At 42.3% G+C, this 20,976-nt stretch overlaps 1 protein-coding gene across 50 annotated transcripts in view; it reads right to left on the bottom strand.

Annotated features, from left to right (window-relative positions):
- Positions 1 to 20,976, bottom strand: part of SIPA1L1 (signal induced proliferation associated 1 like 1) — a 409,504-nt gene that overhangs the window by 44,581 nt on the left and 343,947 nt on the right. For all 50 annotated transcript variants that reach the window (XM_065548978.1, XM_073997672.1, XM_073997682.1 and 47 more), the window contains 3 exons: positions 19,274 to 19,847; positions 18,375 to 18,649; positions 9,316 to 9,585 (listed from right to left, as the gene is read on the bottom strand). In XM_065548978.1, coding sequence (XP_065405050.1) covers positions 9,316 to 9,585; positions 18,375 to 18,649; positions 19,274 to 19,847 — 1,119 coding nt within the window. The remainder of the gene's footprint in view (positions 1 to 9,315; positions 9,586 to 18,374; positions 18,650 to 19,273; positions 19,848 to 20,976) is intronic.

The following is a 20,976-nucleotide window of genomic DNA, read 5'->3' as shown; positions in this document are numbered from 1 at the left end:
TGTCAGAGAGGAATTCTGTAAATCTTTCAGCATTAATCTCAGAAGATTTTCTTCCCTACATTTTTACAAATTTAGTCAAGAAATAACTAAACATTTAAAAAATAACCGATACCAAACATTCTCTGGGGCTTCCTTCTGCTGATAAAACACCAGGGCTTTTTTTAATTGTACTAAGAATGCAGCAATTGAAAAAGTCATGATCATCACCATCAAGAGATATTATTTCCACAGTCTTTTGACTACACTTAATACTACACTTAACACCAGATTTTCATTTATATACAATGCATTTCACTGCAGTGAAAACAAAGAGTTGAAAGGGTTGGACATTTAGGAAGAGATGGTCCAAGATACGTCCTTCATTCTTCCAGAAGTAGTTTCACACCAGGCTAAAAGAGAAAAGAGAGCTGACACACACACACACACACACAGATTTCTAACACAACCACCCCTGTCCTGCACACCTATTCCATGAATCAACTTACAGGATGACATATATAGTGCCAACATTAATAGATTCATAGTAAACTGATCACTGCAGATTATGACTGATTACAACTTATCAACTTATGGATATGGAATTCTAAGTGAGAAGTTGATGGTAAAATATTTTCCTAACTGATTAGGTAGGATTAATTACATCTCTATTCTATTTCCTATTTTTTTTTTTTTTTTGAGACGGAGTCTCACGCTGTCACCCAGGCTGGAGTGCAGTGGCGTGATCTCGGCTCACTGCAAGCTCCGCCTCCTGGGTTCACGCCATTCTCCTGCCTCAGCCTCCTGAGTAGCTAGGACTACAGGCGCCTGCCACCGCGCCTGGCTAATTTTTTGTATTTTTAGTAAAGACGGGGTTTCACTGTGGTCTCGATCTCCTGACCTTGTGATCCGCCCGCCTCGGCCTCCCAAAGTGCTGGGATTACAGGCTTGAGCCACCGCGCCCGGCTCTATTTCCTATTTTTTATTCCAAGGTGAGATATGCACAAGGACATAAGGCCCTCAGTAACCCAAGTGCAAACAGTGAGCTGGTGGTATAAACAATTGAAAGCATTTCAAATAGCAGCAGTGATGGACAAATTAAATGCTGGAGTCCATAATTAAGCACAGCATTTTACCACAACTTAGCAATTAAAATGCTATCCAACCAGAGAACAGGACCAAGTTAAAGTCTTCTGTCTTCAGCCATGTATATCAACTAGGAATTATGTAAAAAAAAAAAAAGAAAAATCTCTACAATGATTCAAGTTGATGTAATTTGGGTGCTATATCCAGAGTAGTTTGAACAAGTCATGTTCGACTTCAAGCAACTCGTGCCTGTCTTTTCATCGCTTCCTGTTGTGTACTTTGTGAACAGAATTACTACTGGCTTTCTAACCACATAATTCATACCAGCTATTCAGACTAGATCATGGGAATCCTGTTCTTTTTTTTCTCTTTTGAGACAGAGTCTCGCTCTGTTGCCCAGGCTGGAGTGCAGTGGTGTGATCTCAGCTCACTGTAACCTCCTCCTCCCAGGTTCAAGTGATTCTCCTGCCTCATCCTCCTGAGTAGCTGGGATTACAGGCGCCTGCCACCACGCCCGGCTAATTTTTGTGTTTTTAGTAGACAGGGTTTCACCATGTTGGCCAAGCTGGTCTCCTGACCTCAGGTGATTCACCTGCCTCAACCTCCCAAAGGGCTGGGATTACCGGTGTGAGCCACTGCACTTGGCCCCAAAATCCAAAACTTTTTGAGGGCCAATATAACGTTCAAAGAAAATGCTCGTTGAAGCATTCTGGATTTCAAATTTGGGATGCTCAACCAATAAGATTAATGCAAATATGCTCAAAATTTAAAAAAAAATTGAAATTTGAAACATTTCTGGTCCAAGCATTTTTGATAAGGGATTATCCTAATTGATCTTTACAGAGTCTAAGAGGTGGGGCTGTGACCTACTTGACTCATGGGGATGTTAAAGTGCAGAAGGACAGGACCTTGCCCACTGCCACATGCTCGCAGTAGCACAGCCAGGATGCAAAGCACGGCCCCTGGACAGCACAGCCTACACTCCTGGTGCTTCTAGGAGTTTCCAGGCAGCTCACACTAATACACAGGTGGCCCTGCAGAAAGGAAGCCGTTATGGAAACATTTCCCTAGAGTGAGTGCAGAATAGCTAATTTCGAGGCCCACAGAATGATGAGTAAGTAACTGAAGAGCCGGAGCTCTTCAGGACACAGTGCTGGAGCATCCTCCTCCCATTCCTGGGTCACTCTGGAGTTTGTAAACGATGGGGAACTGGGAGGTGTACCAAACTGAAGCCATTGTGTCCATTTCCTGAATGCCTGAATAGGAACCACCGTTGCAGTACCATCTAAAAATATGAACTTGCAAATCACATCAACTCTAATCCTGACATGGATGCCAGAGTATGCTGTTTCCTGCAAGAAGTGGAAAAGAGAAGCCTTCAGAGTCCGGTGACTTTAAGTCAAATGCAGCCCTCTGCTTTTCTCCCTTGTCTTGGCTGACAAATACAACACTAGAATTCAATCCCAACTAAAACCTTTTGAAGAAGTCAATCAAGATCTTGCATTTCACTTTGAGTCAATTTTAGAAAAGCTCTACCAGCAATATACTTTTAAAATGAAGTATTCTAAACTTAGTCAACAAAACCCAAAGAATTCTACTTAAATCTATGTTTAATGCTATAGCTTTATCAGGCTGTCAAGTGCTTTGCCTTTACCTTTCATCTAATTTTTATAAAAGGAAATTGGTTTCTTTTCTCTAAGATAGATTAAATTATGTCCTCAGTTACTTAAATAAGCCCTTTTGATATTAAAGGGTCATTACTACAAATGGAAAGGTGAGGGAACTCTGAGTGTGGAAAGCTGGAGTACCATGTGAAGTGTGGACACAAGATGGTAAACTATGAGGTCTCCTGGTTTAATTACCAAATAACGTTTTTTTAAAAAAAGCATTGGGAGTCTATTAAATGCCAGAGTCTATAGCTGATATTTGGAATACAAAGATAAATAAGACAAGCTAAGTTTAAAAAAATAACATTAAAGTGAAGTTTCATAAATTTTGTGAGTGAAGAAGCCATGTGGTGGTAAGAACATTCCTAGTGGGGCAGTTAAGGTAGAAATGGGAGGAGAGTGTTTTGGAGAAATTAAAGGCGGCTTCTCAGAGAAGGCATGGCAAGGCTTCAGCAGTCAAAAGAAGGAATGGAAGGTGCACCAAGCAGAGGAGCTCCTAAAAAGGCATCAAGGGGAACATGGTAATTGCAGAGGAGAGAGAGCCACTCACATGCCTAGGGATGGGGGTGGTGACGATGACAGGGGAAAAGGGAAGGCAAGTCCACATAGACAAACTTTTTGGGAGCGAGGGTGTCACTCTGTTACCCAGGCTGGAGTGCAGTGGCGTGATCACGGCTCACTACAGTCTCAACTGCCCAGGCTCAGAGGATCCTCCTACCTCAGCCTCCCAAGTAGCTGAGACTATACACATGGGCCACCACACCTGGCTAATTTTCTTTTTCTTGTAGATACGGGGTCTTACTATGTTGCCCAGGCTGGTCTTGAACTCCTGGACTCAAGCCATACACCTGCCTTGGCCTTCCAAAGTGATGAGATTATAAGCATAAGCCACAGCACCCAGCCAACACAGGCAAACTTGCTGGTGAGTTGGACTTGATTCTGAAGGCTGTGTGGAACCATGGAAGGGCTATAATGAAAGGCACAGCGTGAGGAGTATTTCTATTTTTATTAGGTCATCCTTCCAGTGGGAGGTTGGTAATCATACCTAGAGGCTGTTGGCAACAGTTTAGGTAAGCAAAAGAATCTCAGTGCGAAATGAGGACTTCTCAGGCAATGGCAGGAACGTGTGTGGAGATGGGATGATAGTGCCGACGGGAAATTGATAACAAATCCTACTTCTATTCTGGATACTCAGGTAGATGGCAAAGCCGTCCACCAAGGTGGGTAACACAAGAGATGGAAGAGGCAGAAGGAGGGGCAGGGGTGAAGGTCAAGTCAGTTTGAACTTGTGAATGTGAGACACTTTCATGCCTTTCAAGTGCAAATGTTCAGTAGGTAGTCAGGCACACGAATATGAAAAGTGAAAAGGAGACCAAGGCAAAACAGACAGCTAAGGAACTGCCCACATACAGATGATGGTTGAGGTTGCTCAAGTGGATGAACCATCTAGAAGAATTGCACAGTGTGGGATTCAAATAAAAATGAGGAAGAAGTGGGGAACATAAAAATTTCAGGGTGATGAGATAGGTGCAAAGAGCTGATGATACAAAAAAATCAGGAATACATTTTGGAAGACAAGGAAATGGAATTTGAAGGAGAAGGGAGTAGTGAATGGTATCAAGTAAGTTAAGGACCTAACACCATCCAGAAGCTTTAGAAATGTAGAAGTCAGCTGGGTGCAGTGGCTCTCACCTGTGATCCCAGCACTTTGGGAGGCTGAGGAGGGAGGATCACTTGAGGCTAGGAGTTTACAACCAGTCTGGGCAATACAGTGAGACACTGTCTCTATAAAAAAAAATCATTTAAACACATAAGCTGGGTGTGGTTTGGCATGCACCTGCAGTACTAGTTACTCAGGAGGTTGAGGTGGGAGGATGACTTGAGCACAGGAGTTGGAGTTTACAGTGAGCTAAGATCAGTGTCACCGCATCCCAGCCTGAGTGACAGCGTGAGACCTTGTCTCAAAAAAAGTTAAGTAAAGAAATGAAAAGAAACATGGAAGTCAATGGGCAATGGTGACCTAGCTGGAGCAACCCCAGCGAAGCTCAAAAGTCCCATGGTTTCGGGAACCCCACGGCAAGGCACGAAGCTGTGATGGAGGGGCCAGTGTTTGGAAAGTACAAGTCCTGAAGCTTCTAACCACAGTTAATATTCTAAACAAAAGAAAACATTAAATGGTGCTTGTATGGTTTGAAACCAGAAAATGACACAGTGGAAGACTGGCTTAGAACCTATAAGAAATAACAAACTTGGAAAGTATTTCCTTAAAAATCAAGACTGAATGGTCACGTGACTATTATGCTCTCTGAGAGAACTCTTTTAAGTTTGTTTTCACGATGTTTACACCCTATATGGTGCTGGTGTCTGTGAGGAAGGAGGGAGGGAGGCTGCAGATGCAGCTGCCATAACTCCATGAACAAAAAAGGCCCCCCATCCAGCTTCTTAAGAGTTAAGTGCAGGGGTCTCAAGGGGAGTGTCAATGACATCCAGGTAAAACTCAGAAGTACCAAGTGTTCAGTGAGCTCTAACATCAAATATTCACATAAAGGCTGGTAATATTAGCCAAAAAAAAAAGAGAAGAGAAAATCATTTTATATGCTAAGATGTCTGTTGTTTATCCAAAGCCCCTCAAATAGCTCCACTTTTATAAGCATATTAACACAGATCAGGGTTTTATTGCTGATCCCACATTATGTTTAGACACAGTAATGTATCAAGTTCAGTGTGCCACAGCCAGCAATTTTTATTTCAATCCTACCCTTAAGCTCTAGGTAAATTTGAGGCCAAAATAGTGACCATATCATATTACCTATTTCTGTTGAATGAATGTTAATTCTGTTAATAAATACTACTCTCACAAATACGGTAAAATTCTGTAATCAGAAAGCCACCTGGAGAGCATAAAACTCATACATTCAAATCAAATAGAAATTAGACGTTATTCTATTTAGATGCCAAATGAATTATCAGTTCTTACTGTGTCAGTTTCTCTTAACTATGTATGGAGAACATCAACCGACTAAAGAATTTTTATTAAAACTCAGAACACCAACATACTTCAGTATGTCATAAAAATCCTAACCTTGATATTAAAGGAAAAATATTACACAGATTTTTTTTTTGTTCCTAATGACCTTTCAGTCTGGGATATTACATATAAATTAAAGAAAACCTATGCTTCTATAAGCAGTAAATTAGTGTTTTCACCCAAAATGGACTGTGTTGGATCCAGCCATGGTGACTTAAGTGGGCAGATTTGGGGAGCACTGGAGGAGTAGACTTGAGATGGCTGCTAACTTGAGCTTAAGTATAGCTGGTATCTCTATGGTTAAACACAATTTCCCTAACCTAGGGGAGAAAAGAAAAATGAATGGAATGAACAACTGTAAAGCATTCTTTAGTCACAATATTAGGCCACACCATTACTGGTTAGGCAAGATTCAAGGTCTGGCAGACCCTGTCATTTATTTTCATGATTTATGATTCCTCTGAAAGGTCCAAATTATACTTGGTGAGTACAAGGTACAAACTGTATATGGCACTCAGGACGGCGCTGGTATGCAGGGGAGAGTCAGATGGATGAGGGATGCCCCGGTACTCTTCACTTCTGTATCTCAATAAGGTATTTTGTTCTCAGTAGGACTAGGACTATAAAGGGGATGCTTAAAGTTTTCAGTTCTGTTTTACTAAATTTCATGAGGGAAATTATATTCTAAGGTGAACTTTATGCATCTGGGGACTCAAGAAGGACTGAGGAAGTATTTCTGATAAAAGTCATGAATCTGCTCTATCCTCAAATATTCCTGGAGTCACAATAGCAAAACAAAGTTTCTCAAACACGAGTAGCCTGTATCCTAAATTCTTTGGACCAGAAATGTTTTGGCATTGGATGTTTTTGGATATTGAAATATTTGCATTACACTTGCAGCTGAGCATCCCTAATCCGAGTATCTGAAATCCTCCAATGATCATTTCCTTTGAGCATCATGTCAGTGCTCAAAAAGTTTTAGATTTTTGTAGTATTATGGATTTCAGACTTTTGGATTAGGATATTCAATCTATAGTATCTTCTTTGTATGCCTCGAAATTAAAACTTAAAAGATATTTTTTACTAAAAATTAGGAATGATGGGGTAAGAAACTGAACTTTAAATTTTCATAAAAGAAGAATATCCATCCAATTAATTACCATGTATTTCAAAATGAAGATGACCCAAATCATCCTAATATCCTGGAAACCACAGGACTGAGATCTCACAAGTCATCTAAGCCCTGCATCCTAAGAGCTGAAATCCCAGTCTAGTGTACTTAATATATACCAGAGACTAAGGGGGCAGTAAGTAGAGGTAAAATTTTCCTGAAAACCTCGTCAGCCCCACCTATGGCCCTTTCACCTCTGCAGCTTAGAGAGTCACAAGCTACTCTAATGGTCTTCTAGAAGGAGCACGTACTGAGACACATTTTCCGCTGGGTGGAGTAAAGAAGAAAGGCACAGAAATTACTTCTAGAACTCAAGGATCTACATCTGGAAAAAATGGAGTTCTGCATTCTCTAGCACTGAAAGCTGCTCCCATCGAAAGATGATACTCAGCTACAAAAAATATTTTCCCTTTTGAAGGTCAGTATGACTGGCAAGGAGCTTTAGTTTCTGTTGCAGAAATTAAATTCAACATGGAATCAAAATACATTCTCAAATGGAATACTGTATAAAGGAAATGACACAAAACCAATTTCACTTGTGAAAGCCTGCTGATTGTTCTGGAGAGAAAGAAAACAGCATTGAGGTGAAAAGGTCCTTTTCTATACAATGATTTCCTGGGTTCATCTTTCAAAATGGGGGCCAAATCATGAATTCCAGTTAGCACACACATCAGAGGCAGCCAAGTCTGGAATGCGTCGAACAAAGAATTTACTCAGAGGTCTCCTGGATGTTTTCCTCCTCAAAAATAAGGAAAGAGAGAGGAGTCCAGATGGTAATGGGGCCACTATGGGAGAGGAAACTTTTATTGAGATAAATAGCAAGGCTCTGTAAATAGATCTCCAGGATGAAATGAGAAACTGTAAAAAGATGACTATTTTTTTGGTTTGTCTGCTTTAATTAAATTTTGTCTGTTTTTATTAAATTATTTCTACATAGTATCCCAGTAACCTAAAATAGTTAAATGGCAATGTTTCATGCAACAACTCAAAAGTCAGACTAAGATAAAGAATTCACAGTGTGGTTTCTAAAGCTTCCTGCTCTCTGCTCCCAAACTGGAGCGGTGATGATTTATGTGTATCTGGGAACTGTTTTACTCAGCATTCTGCTCCTGCCAGACCTGGTTCCTGCCGCTCACATGAATCAGGCTCACGTTTTGGCCTCCACGTGGACCCTCCCTTCTCCCCAACACAGTTCCCAGAATACAGACTTCTCCCAGGTCTAAGGGTTTTCACAAAAACATTCTGAGATGTGATTAAGGCAAGCAGAAGAGATGGGGAAAGGACAGTGGATGGACAGAAAGAAGCTGACTTCTAGGCTAGGCGTGGTGGCTCACACTGTAATCCCACCTACTTGGGAAGCTGAGATAGGAGACTCACTTGAACCTGGGAGGCAGAGGTTGAAATGAGCCAAGATCGTGCCACTGCACTCCAGCCTGGGTGACAGAGTGAGACTCTGTCTCCAAAAAAAAAAAGAAGTTGATGACTTCCAGCAGACCACTAGCAGATTATTCAATTAAACTATCTCCTCCTTTAGTGTACATGATTTGAGGTAACCAAATTTATAGTGCAATTACTTAAAATCTGTATAGCCAACTTCTATTCCCATTTTGAAAGTACTTAATCTAGTTTAATTTTAGGTCTGGACTCTAGTTCAAAGTGCTGCAGTTTACTGTTAACTCCAGACAAAAGTGCTAGGGCATCCTTGTAAAGGCAGAGTTAACCCACTACCTTTTGGAACGGAACCCTCTATGGCTTTCAATTTAACAACAACCTTTGGTTTCTTACTTTCTAGGATCCCTCAGTCCCTCTCCTTCTGGCTTAATTTTACTCAGGACTAAGTGTTTTAACTTATCTTCATGTATCATCTTCTCCCCACTATTCTGTCCTATTTTCAGAGTAGTAAAAAATATGTTTGTGTTATTCTAGCCTTCCTTCCTCATAATCCTTTATTAATAAAGTGACAAAAACATAGTCAACCAAAAACCTGCCTTCTGTTGCTCTTGTATCATCGTTTTGTCCCAAAATGATGAAGACTGTCAAGGATGACATATGGTCACTGTCACCTCAAAGGGTCTGCTGAATTCTAATCCACAGGGCCATTAAGCATGTAGTAACGACATGCTTGATAATGTTGATAATCACACGGAAATTAAAGAGCAAAGCACAAATACCACTGTGCAGAGCTGAAGGCTTTGCTAGAATCAATCTCTGTTCATCCTTATGGCTTTAGAACACTACCATGCTTTGAAAGCCACTATAGTATGTACCTCAGTTTAATTCTTTGTTTCTAGTAAAATATGAGAAGGCCTAAAACTAGTGCTTATGGGTCTGTGTTACTTACATTTGGGGTAGAGAGAGAGAGAGCAAACCTTTGAAGGCACCCTTACCGCCTCTCTAGTGGGCGCCCGTCACTGGAGATGCTTCGAGGGATGTTGGCAGCTCTTTCTGGAGGAGGCATCTTCCCATCTCCTTTTCCAGCATTCAGCCGCGAGGTCATGGGACTCTGCATCTGGGACGGGACTTGAGGTGAATGAGGCCCCTTGCTGGTGTTCCTCTGCCATTTGTTATTATTTCGGAAGGGAAACTTGAATTCGTATGAAACACCTTCATTCATTTTGTACTCCATCACTGGCATGCGGTAGGTTTCAGAGCAACTCCTATTAGGGGTGAGGCATAGGGAGAAACACAATGGATACTGCTTTTTCTTGTTGGTGGAACCACATTGATTCTCATTAACACTTAAAAATGCATCCACAATTTCACCCACTGTTTCAAACCACCTTTCAATCTTTGGGCCCTATACTTATTTTCTTTTCAAAAACCAGAACCCAAGGAAGTATTACAATGTATTTTCCTTTACTCAGTCCCAACTGTTGAGTGTGAGATATGGAGTCTTTAAAACACAATGGGACCCATGGTTACCCTGGGGGTGGCTGGACTACTGAGACCTGAGGAGGAAAAGCCACCAGGACAGCATGACGGGGCATATCTGAGAGCACGAAGTCTCAAAGGAAGCAAGCGGCTTCACACACCCACCACTGCACATGGTGACTGGGTTCTGAAAGCGTGTATGAGCAGCTTCACATACTCACCAGGGCACATTGTGACCAGGCTCCAAAAGGGTGAACGAGCAGCTTAACACACCTGCCACTGTACACTGCGACTGGGGTTCCAAAAGGGTGTACAAGCAACTTCCCACACCCGCCACCTGCCACTGTACACTGCGACTGGGGTTCCAAAAGGGTGTACAAACAATTTCCCACACCCGCCACTGCATACTGTGATTGAGCTCTGAAAGGGTCTATAAGCAGTTTCACACACCCGCCACTGCACATCATGACTGGGCTCCAAAAGGGTGCATAAGCAGCTTCACACACACATCACGGCACATCATTGACTGGGCTCTGACAGGGTGTACGAGCAGCTTCACACACCCATCACTGCACATCATGACTGGGCTCTGAAAAGGGGTACGAGCAGCTTCACACACCCACCACTGCACATTGTGACCGGACTCTGAAAGGGTGTATGAGTAGCTTCACATACCCGCCCCTACACACCGCAACCGGGCTCTGAAAGGGGGTACGAGCAACTTCACACTCCTGCCACCACACATTGCAACTGGGCTCTGAAAGGGTGTCTAAGCAGCTTTCAGCCCATTTCACTTCGGACCAGCGACATCACAAGTGCTGTGTAGCCACATGCCTCCTGTCTTGGACAATGCAGGCCCAAAGGGCGTCCAGCCAAAGGCCTGGTCTTGATGTGGATGAGGCTGAAGGCGTGGGGAGGGAAGGTGAGACATGGAGACAGGGGGGCAGAGTAGAAGGGCTTACATAATTGGCTGGCAAGAGAATAAGGACAATGGAAGGTGCCACTCTTTCATGACCTTGTCTACGTATCTCAGGGTTGACTCCTGACATTTCAAATGTGTATTCCATAACGCATCCTCTCCCCCACCTTCAGTAGAATTTTTGTTGTTAGAAAGTGTCGCTTTTGGAGCATGTGCTCAGAGGGAACAATGGCGCCTGCTGCCATCCTTACCTGACTCAGTCACAGCCCACGTCTCCAACGAGTACTTTCTTCTTGGGGTTTCCTTACCAGTATCCCAAATGCCCCAAAAGCCAAGGGTGACCTTAATCTGACCCTCTGCCCAAGGCTCCACTGTATCCCTTTTATGCTTTAATGGCAATGGCTTTTAAACTTTCTGGATGACAACCTAAGTAAGAAATACATTTCACACTGGGACACAGCACCACCACATACACACAGAGATGTGCATCCTTCCTCTCAGGTCTTCCGTTTTGCTATATTCTGAGTGAATACACTTCAACCAAAAATACACTGGGCGCAAGCAACATCCTAAACTGATTTGATGATCTACTTGAGAGTTATGGTCTGCAGTCTGTAGAACACTGTTTTATGGCACATTTGACGTTACTTTTAGTAGTTAATGACTGCTATGTCATTAAAACCTTTTCTCTAATAAAACATTTTCTCTAATAGTAAGGAATACTACTTTAGGCTCTGATACAATTTTAAGCTTTGATTCTGGTATTTATGACAAAAATATGCCATTGCAACCCTTTTTTGGTGGTTAATAGAGGTAATACACAGTGGTATAGTTTACAGTCTTTCATTTCTGACTACAGTCTTTCATTTCTGACTAAATAAGGCACACTATAAAGATCTAATGTTCTGGATCTGTAAATACAATGCAAAAATGTTACACTTTACCAAAGGAATATTGATTAAAATTTATAATAATCCATGGAAAAATTTCACTTCTGCTCAAAATCTGGACTAGCTTTGCTTCTCCTCAGCAATGTTCTTGTTTTAACTTGTAAACTCAAAGAGCATCATCATCTATGCCCCTTTCTGTTGGCTGCTAGGAACCAGCAAACGTACAGACTTTATTATTATGTATTTTGGGCACCAACTTTCCAAAAATTTTTACCTAGACCATGTTTTGCTTTCACTACTACCTCTTCCACCTCCAATTCCCTAGCTAAGCTTCTATTTTGATACTGTACAACTATTTTCTCTTTCTGAGACAAGGTCTTGCTGTGTTGCCTAGGCTGGAGTGCTGTGACGTGATCAAGGTTCACCACAGTCTCAACCTCCTGGGCTCAAGTGATCCTCCAATCTCAGCCTCCTGAGTAGCTGGGACTACAGGTGTGCACTGCCACGCTCAGCTAGTTTTTGTATTTTTTGTAGTGACAGGGTTTCTCCATGTTGACCAGACTGGTCTCAAACTCCTGAGCTCAAGTGATGTACCTGTCTCAGCCTCCCAAAGTACTGGGATTCCAGGCATTAGCCACTGTGCCCAGCCCACAAGTACTTTCATAGGTTGTTTTAAGTCCATTTTGCATCAGGCAGAGAACAAAACAAATAATGATAATGGTAACAGACACAATAACAGTAATAAAGGAATATCAAACAGACAAGTTACTTTATCTTTGGGCTCCTTCAAACACTCTTTGAAATAGTCTTTTACACTGCTTAACATTTAGTATGAAAACTAGCTAGAAGGCCTCTCGGGCCAAAGATGTTGTCTTCTCCATAGTCTATATTTTATTTCCACCACTCATAACATATAACTAGAAACTTTCTTCATATCCCACATTGGCCAAATACAGTATGATAAAGTCTGAGCAGAGAGAATATTCATTCATAAACAATGAATAAGCACAGAAGGTTCTGCAGAGCTAAACTTCAGCTACTCGCCATTTCTGATTGCCTTTCGTGGCTAGGGTAACCATCACTGGCTTCCTGGTCTCTTACTTATCTCTGCAAAACAGAAGAATGATATGTAGAATCAAGAAGTATACAACAGACTGAAGAATGCAGATAAAAACTGACTTTTAATGCTATGCATAAACTTTCATAAAACGATTTTTATTATATCATTCTAAGTAAAATTCTGTGTTGAAGAATGGTAACTCTAATAATACTTATAACTTAAATTGGGCCAGGCATGAATTTAGCCACATTACAGCAACTCTATGAAGTGGATGCTATTATTATCCCCTCTTTGTAGAGGAGGAAATAGAGGCCTAGAGAGATTAACTTGCCAAGTTTACACAGCCAGCAGGTGGCAAAGCCAGGATTTGAACCCACAGAATTAATATGTACTATGTAGGTAAGACTATGTAGGTTAGTCTTATTTTAGTCATTAACTAAACCATTCCAATTCTCCAAGGAAAATTCAACAACTTTTATAAAACCCAATTAAAGGGCTATGGCCAGCAGGAATTACAATGTCAACGCTAAAAGTGATAAGAGGTAACCTGTTCAAACCCTAAATTAATGGAAAAGCTACTCCATCCCCTTGTTCTGTTTTTCAGTCTTTGTATTCTTTCTCTTTTAATCTTTATTTCTCATAACTCTCTCCTTTTTCCTTAAGACCCTATGGAATATAGAGAAATGGTTGACTAGGAAATTGAACAGAACATCACAACACTGGACTCACAAGTCAGAAAAGTTTTATGTTTGAGGATGGCTTGGTCCTTTAAGCCATGTGACTCTGGCTTGGAAAAAACACATAAACTCTTTGAATCAAAACTCACCTGAAAAATGAGAGATCTGAACCAGATGATTTGTAATTGCCTTCTTCACTCTAAAGCAGTATGCTTTAGCACTTTAAAATACTGAATTTTTAAAATGAAAAAATGCTGTGACCTGTTCTTATTTAAGAGGTAATTTGGTCTTATGTAGCCTGTTTGTTTTTAGCTTGTCATTTTGAATGGCCCTTAATTGCTTTCTTTAAGAACTACAGGCTAGTGTCCCTCAACAGAATAAAGGGTTGACCACTCCATGCAACACCATCCAGAACATCACAATTTAGTCCGTTCATCCACGTACTTTTCACCTTGTCACGGGAATGATGTTGAAGACCCAGAGGTCACAGACACTAATCTATTGACGCTGGCTATGTACTCCAGAGGGGTGACAGCTGGGGGATGAGAATCAGGCAAGTCCTGCATAAGGGGCCTGCTCACTCCAGGGAGGTTTTCCAGTGAAGTCTACCAGGACTCTGTCCATCGGGCTGTCATGCTAGCTGGTTCCATTCACTCTTTGGGAAGCAACTGAACTTCTCCCAGCCTCACTCTCATCATTGTTTTAATAAAAATGAAGCTGCTGATACAGAAGTACTGGGAAGGGAAGAGCATGGTCCCTTTAAATGATATGGAAGCAAAAAAGGGAAGTGCTGGGTACAGGAAGGCGTGGTCCCCGGCTAGGGCTCCACCCCCTCCCCTGGATCTAGCTGAGGACAGGAACTCCTGCCTTCATACCCAGATGTTGCATTTCCCAAGACCACCCCTGGCCCATGACGCACCCCCATCCTATGGCTATAAAGACCCCAGACCCCAGCAAGGCAGGGACAGAAGTGGCTGGATGTTGAGAGCAGCACATCTGTGGAGGAACACACAGGTGGAGGAACACACAGGTGGCTGGATGTCAAGAGGAATGCACCAACAGGCACCTGCATGCTGGCAGGCCACCAACCGGCAGAACCACACAGAGTTTGGCTGGGGCAGTCAGAGGAGAGCCCAGGTCACCAAGTGGCCTAACTCCACAGAAAAAGTATCTCCCTTCTGGCCTCCCATCTGCTGAGAGCTACTTTCAGTCAATACAACCTTACACTCATTCTCCAAGTCCACAAGTCATCTGATTCTTCTGGTACACCAAGGCAAAAACCTTGGGATACAGAAAACCCTCTGTCCTTGTGATAAGGCAGGGGTCTAACTGAACTGGTTAACACAAGCCACCTACAGACAGCAAAATTAAAAGAGCAAAACTAAAAGAGCACCCTGTAACACACGCCCCCTGGGGCTTCAGGAGCTATAAACATTCACCCCTAGTACTGCCGTGGGGTCAGAGTCCCACAACCTGCCCACCTGTATGCTCCCCTAGAGGTTCGAGCCGTGGGGCACTGAAGAAGTGAACTACACCCTCATCACGCACCCTGCGAGGGGGACAAGGGAACTTTTCCCATTTCACTGGCATGAGAATTAAAAAAGAAAATGCCTGGCACCTAGTAGGGGCTCAGAAAGTTTGCTATACTCTCCCTGTCCCTTCTTCTCTTAAAAAAGTTGTAGTTTGAAAACGATTCATAAAGGGCATATTTTCTAAGAACAGGGAAGAGACCCTTGTTTTCCATGTTATTTATTTATTTATTTATTTATTTTTATTTTTTTGAGATGGAGTCTCCCTCTGTAACCCAGGCTGGAGTGCAATGGTGCGATCTCAGTTCACTGCAACCTCTGCCTCCTGGGTCAAGTGATTCTCCTACTTCAGCCCCCCAAGTAGCTGAGATTACAGGCATGAGCCATCACACCCAGCTAATTTTTTTTGTATTTTTAGTAGAGAAGGGGTTTCACCATGTTGGTCAGGCTGGTCTCAAACTCCTGACCTCAAATGATTCACCAGCCTTGGCCTCCCAAATTGTTGGGATTACAGGCTTTTACATGTTATTTAAGTAACATTTTTTTGTTATTGAACTATTACATATATTTTAAAAGTTGCATTTTCAAAATGAATGACTCTCCCATGTGAACACACAAATCCATTTGTGTTTGTATTAGATCTTGGGGGTGTTTGTATTACATACAGTCACCACCTCTCCCATCCCCTCACCTGTGTCCCTCTCGGGGTCCTGGCAAGCCTAAGAACCACCAGGCTGAGGGGCAGAGGAGCAGCTTGCCTCAAGGAGGCCTGTCCTGCCTCTCACTGCAGCTGCAGTGAATGGTGGTAAAGTTTCAGCTGACAAAGAAGAGAATGACTATTCAAAGAGCAGAGTAATTAGTCGCTAGAAAAACAGCAGTGGGAGTGTGAAGTGCGGAGGAGAAGAAAAAAATGACATAAGAGCATTATTCTATTTTGTTGAAAACTGTAACAAGGTGTTAATGCTTCAACTGTTCCCTTTGAAGTTATTTCTAAAGGAAGGAGAAAGGAGCAGGCTTTCAGCCCTCCAAAGGCATCGAGGCATTTCCCACCTGCCCTGCCCTGGTCTGACTTTTCAGATGGAAACTGCATGGCTTTTGAGATGGGAACTGTAGTGAAAGGGGCCCCATGTCCCCCTCCCGGCTGGTGGGGCTGTGCAGTGCACTAATCCTTTCCCCAGCCTCCCCTCCTGGCACCCAAACGACATGTCACCAGCAGCTCCACTGGCTCCTCCGGGAAGGCCTGAGAGCATCACAGCAGTGTGACAGCTCATTCACTCCCTGGTGTGCTGGAGCTGGTAATCATCCCATCTACCCCAATGCTGCCTGCAGTGACATCACATCGGTAGCTTGGAACCAGCTACAGTGGGAGTATCTGTACCACAGAAATCAGCAAATATTACAAATAAAGTTTCCTTCCCCCCAGCAGAAAGCCAACTTACCAGCACATCACTGCTGATTCTGGTGTATAAGGAAAGAATCTGCGCTCTAAGCACACAATGTGGCAGTTCAGAGCCTGGACTCTGACATTAGACCTAAATTTGCCAGATGAGCTTAGCAAGTTACTAACCTTTGAGTCTCGGTTACTTTTAAAACAGGGATGCTACTAACACTATTACAAGAGAGGGTTGTTATAAGAATTAAATAGGCTAATCCATTAAAAAGTGCTTTTTCCAGGGCCTGGCATATTAAAGTAAAAAACTGAGTACATTAGTTATTTTCACTGACACACCACAATATATCTAGTCTAGTACACCTCCTATCATGGCTCCATCTATCCAGGTCCAGGCCTCTTATCCATCTTTCTAGTAACAGCTATTTACAATTTCGATATGTGTACTGTTGTCTCATCCCACCCACAATCACACAAACCCACTTCCCTCTCCTTTCCCACATATAAACCTGGAAGCCTAGATACAAGGGAAAGACTTCTGAGCGGGCAAGATGGCGTCATAAGGTCAAGGGCTCCATATTTCAGTAGACAGTTCTTAGACTAACATCTGTAACTCTACTGTTGGTAATTAAGGTTGACAATTTACAAAGCTTGGTTATCTTCTCCTGTTTATAACTGTCTGTTCAGAAGCAATAAAGTAGACAATTTGAAGGACAGACAGCAGAGAAAGAGACAAGGAGTGCAGCAAGGCTGGAGACTGTCGTAAGCAAGAACCCCACTGCCTTTCTGAGCCACCTCACATCATTCTTTAAATCACAGTTCAGCACATTACTTAACATTTAATGATGGCATGCTTGGGGAAACCAGAAAAGGCTAATAAGGTTCATTAGACCTGGTTAACTAAGGCAGGGTATGTGGGTAGGGCAGTTTCTGAATATTTATCCCTCTCCAAAACAGGTGAAATTACAAGTTCATATTTTGATTTCCAGGGAAATGCAGTCATCCAAAAGGCAGTTCTTCAAACTATCAGACAAATGAATTTTTCTACATTTTGACATATATACATAATCCCTAGGCCATCTAGGAGGTAAGCAGTATTAGGAAATACTATACTGAGCAGAGTACATAAAACACACACATGCACACACACACACATATATATTTGCTGCTCTTTACTTTTTAAAACACACAAATAGCCTATCATAACCATTAACTTTCTACCATCGGATATTCACAAATCCATGAGAGCTCAGGTGTAGGGCTGGTCATCTTAGTAGCAAAATAGGACACAGAACACTGTCTTGGCTTTAGAAAGCCCAAGAATCAATTGCCAAAGCCTAAGAGAAATTCTTAGAAAATAATGGCATAAAATAAAAAGATTTTAAAAACTAGCAAAAATAGCATGTGCGTGTCCAAAGGAGAAAATAAACAGTTGATTAAATTTCTTCCTGCAGGAAACCTCCCCAGAGACACAGAAATTAAATTTTCAACAGTGCTGCTGGCTTGGCAGGAGCTGTGGGGGGTTGGGTGGGGCAGGGAGCTCCTAGGTTTTCCCTTTTGAAAAGACTAAGAACCAAAATGCCAAAGCACCATGAGCAGGGGCAGCTCACCTGAAGCCAAACCCTAGCACACGCAGACACAGATAGGAAAAGCGGCTGCCAGACTGAGACAGCAAAGGTCCAAACAATTGCTGAGTTTGGAGCAGCAATTGAGAGAGAGAAGAGAATAAGAGCATCATGGAACATAAAAGAAAAACATTATGACAATTTGAGATGCTGAGTGTCTTTTAATGCTAAGTGTTCAATGTTTCTCAGCTCCTAGTGGAAGATTCTTAAGATATATATTACCTGACTTCTCTATCTGTAATGGCAACCTTATAAATCCAGAGATGGATTTATAAATTCCATTTAGTCACTCTTTCCAGCTGCTGTTGCCACACACTGAAAGGGAGTTTCGTCCTGAGTTAGACTCCATGGATGAAACATTCAGCATCACATGTAATCTACTGTTCTTCGCAACACCCTACTCCACTACCTGCTAAGAGATGTTCTACATGGTACGCAAACGCTGCACTCGAGTCTCAGGCCCACAGCTGCCTCCTCAGACCTACCTCCGCGGGGTGCAGTCATCATGGGGGGGAATGATGACAACCTTCACCGTGACAGATGTTCTCAGGAGGTCGATCATCTGCTCATGGCTCAGAGTGGCAACCGCCACCTTGCAGATCTCCACCAGGCGACTGCCCTGCCTCAGCCCTGCCTGCCAGGCATAACCGTAGGGCTCCACATCTGCCACGATGCCCTCATAGTTGACATGGAAGCCAAGCTGTCCTAGCCCATTTCTTCGCAGAGTCATCTCCACCGATTCACAGCCTTTGGAAACAAACTAGACAGGGAAATAAAAGATACTGTGGTTTAAAGCAATAGGGTATTAAGTGGTAGACATGGAACTGGAAAAACATTGCAAGCAGGGTTAGTTCTGAATATCTTATTGCCAGCTGAAGAGCAGTCTGGTTATTTCTTCTTCACTAGTCTCCTATTCATTAGGCCAAAAGGAATATACTTGTTGCATCCAAAAAGTTAAACGGCTTCCCTGAAGTTACAAGGAAACCTCTACCAGAAACCTACAGGGAGCTGGCAGTAAATAGAAACCATATACTGCTACTCACTTGGCCTTTGTAAAATTCAAGGCAGCAGATACTCAAACATTCTTTTCAGCACCACCACCAGATGACTGGGCTGTAGCACCAGGGAACAGGTCACATGTAAATGGGGTTTGAATACACACACACACACACACAGAGTAAATGTGTCTTCCCCAACTTGTTCTACTTTTCCAAAACATCCATGTAAAACACAAGTATGAGATAAACTCTGTTTGCTTCACACATCAAGGGAGTTTTCAGAGAAGCTAATAACAGAGTGCAAGGTTCAGTAACTTGGCTCTAGTCTGTATTGAAAGCTTTATGAAAGAGAAACTGCATATAAGGAAGTAGAAGGAAAGACTCACCTGCAACCTTTTGACAATTTCTTTGATCTCCTCGTTGTTAATAAAACTCCCCACTGAAACACATTCTCCTCGTTCATAGAAGATTTTGAGGCTGGTGTCAGTTGAAGTCCACCCTATCACATCTCTACAGGAACAATTGAAGACCACGCTCTTTGTTTCCTGTTCAATGAGCACAATGAACTCATTGGAGATCCCTAAAAGGCAGTCTAGCTCCATGGCCTTGTTGTAGTCTTCAGCCCGGACTGCCCACACAATGGCCCCCATGCTGCTGAGCTCGGCTCCTGGATATGGCTTAGACTTTTCCTTCTTCTTGGAAGCCAGAGAGATGAATGGAAACTTGCCAGAAGGGTCGATAGGGGTGTTGGTGACATTCTTTTCTGCCAGATCTTTCAGGTATTCCTGGCGGGTCCGAGTTGCCATGGCTCGGAACTTCTCCGATTTATGAGCAGCATTTTCTGCATTAATCACTTTCGCCAAAAGGAAGTCCCTGAACACATTTGACTTAGGGAAAGTGACCCCTTTAGGAATGGGAGGTCCAAAGGAAGGCACATCTCTGGACCTGGTGACAGCCACACTGAGAGACAAAGATCAAAGAGAGCCACGTTAGTATTTCTCAGTCTCACAACATCAGAATAAAATATACTTTCTCAAAGACAAAGACATACCTCAGATGCAAAATAGCTGCTTATTTTTCCATGAGAAACAACACACATTTCTGCTTAATATGAGCATAGTTTTTCATTCAACCACATTTAGGATTTACACAAATTTTTTTTCTAGGTCAAAAACAAACCTCCCAAAATCCCAAAAGCTAACACTATTAACTTTTGACAGACAGGAAACTGACCGCAACTCCATGAAAAAAAATAGGCTTACTGTAATATTCTGCATAAGACATTTTACATACCTACTAATTGTTTTCAAGGGAGGTTACTGAAACCACATCATCTTTTAGAACAGGCATCCATTCTGTGAGAACACAAATGTGTTCTCCATTCTAGATATGATGCCTATAAGCAGATAGCTTATATTAAAAATATCAGAAGATGCATGCCACAAAAGAAATGAATTAAATTTTAATAAAACTTAACTAGTATTTGTTGGCCTAAGAGTGAGGCATCATGCAACCAGATTAAAAGCATAATTTTAAAATGAAAATTGGAATCTGAGTAATAGTATGAGAATAATCTTTATGTAACAGCAACAATGCTTTAAAATAATATTTTTAAACTGAGCTATTGCTTGGTCCTTTTGGCATTTTATTCTGACAATCTATTTGCAAGAAAAATGTTTTCCTTCTCCCGTTCCTTTAAGCAAGATTGATATAAGAAAGCCTGTTCCAGTCATTTCTTTTGAATATATATTCCTAAAATTGGGCCTAAGAAAAGGATCGTATGAACATCTGTAATAACCTATTATTTTGAACCTCAAAAGGAAAAAAAGTAAGTTTATCCTAAAACAAAAAAGGAAGTTGTTGACATAGAAATACAGAGGTTGGCCGGGCGTGGTGGCTCAAGCCTGTAATCCCAGCACTTTGGGAGGCCGAGACGGGCGGATCACGAGGTCAGGAGATCAAGACCATCCTGGCGAACATGGCGAAACCCCGTCTCTACTAAAAAATACAAAAAACTAGCCGGGCAAGGTGGCGGGCGCCTGTAGTCCCAGCTACTCGGGAGGCTGAGGCAGGAGAATGGCGTAAACCC

Source organism: Macaca fascicularis, chromosome 7, assembly GCF_037993035.2.
Source record: "Macaca fascicularis isolate 582-1 chromosome 7, T2T-MFA8v1.1".
Lineage (NCBI taxonomy): Eukaryota > Metazoa > Chordata > Mammalia > Primates > Cercopithecidae > Macaca > Macaca fascicularis.
The sequence above is the reverse complement of the archived record's forward strand: the minus strand, read 5'-3'. Positions and strand labels throughout refer to the sequence as shown.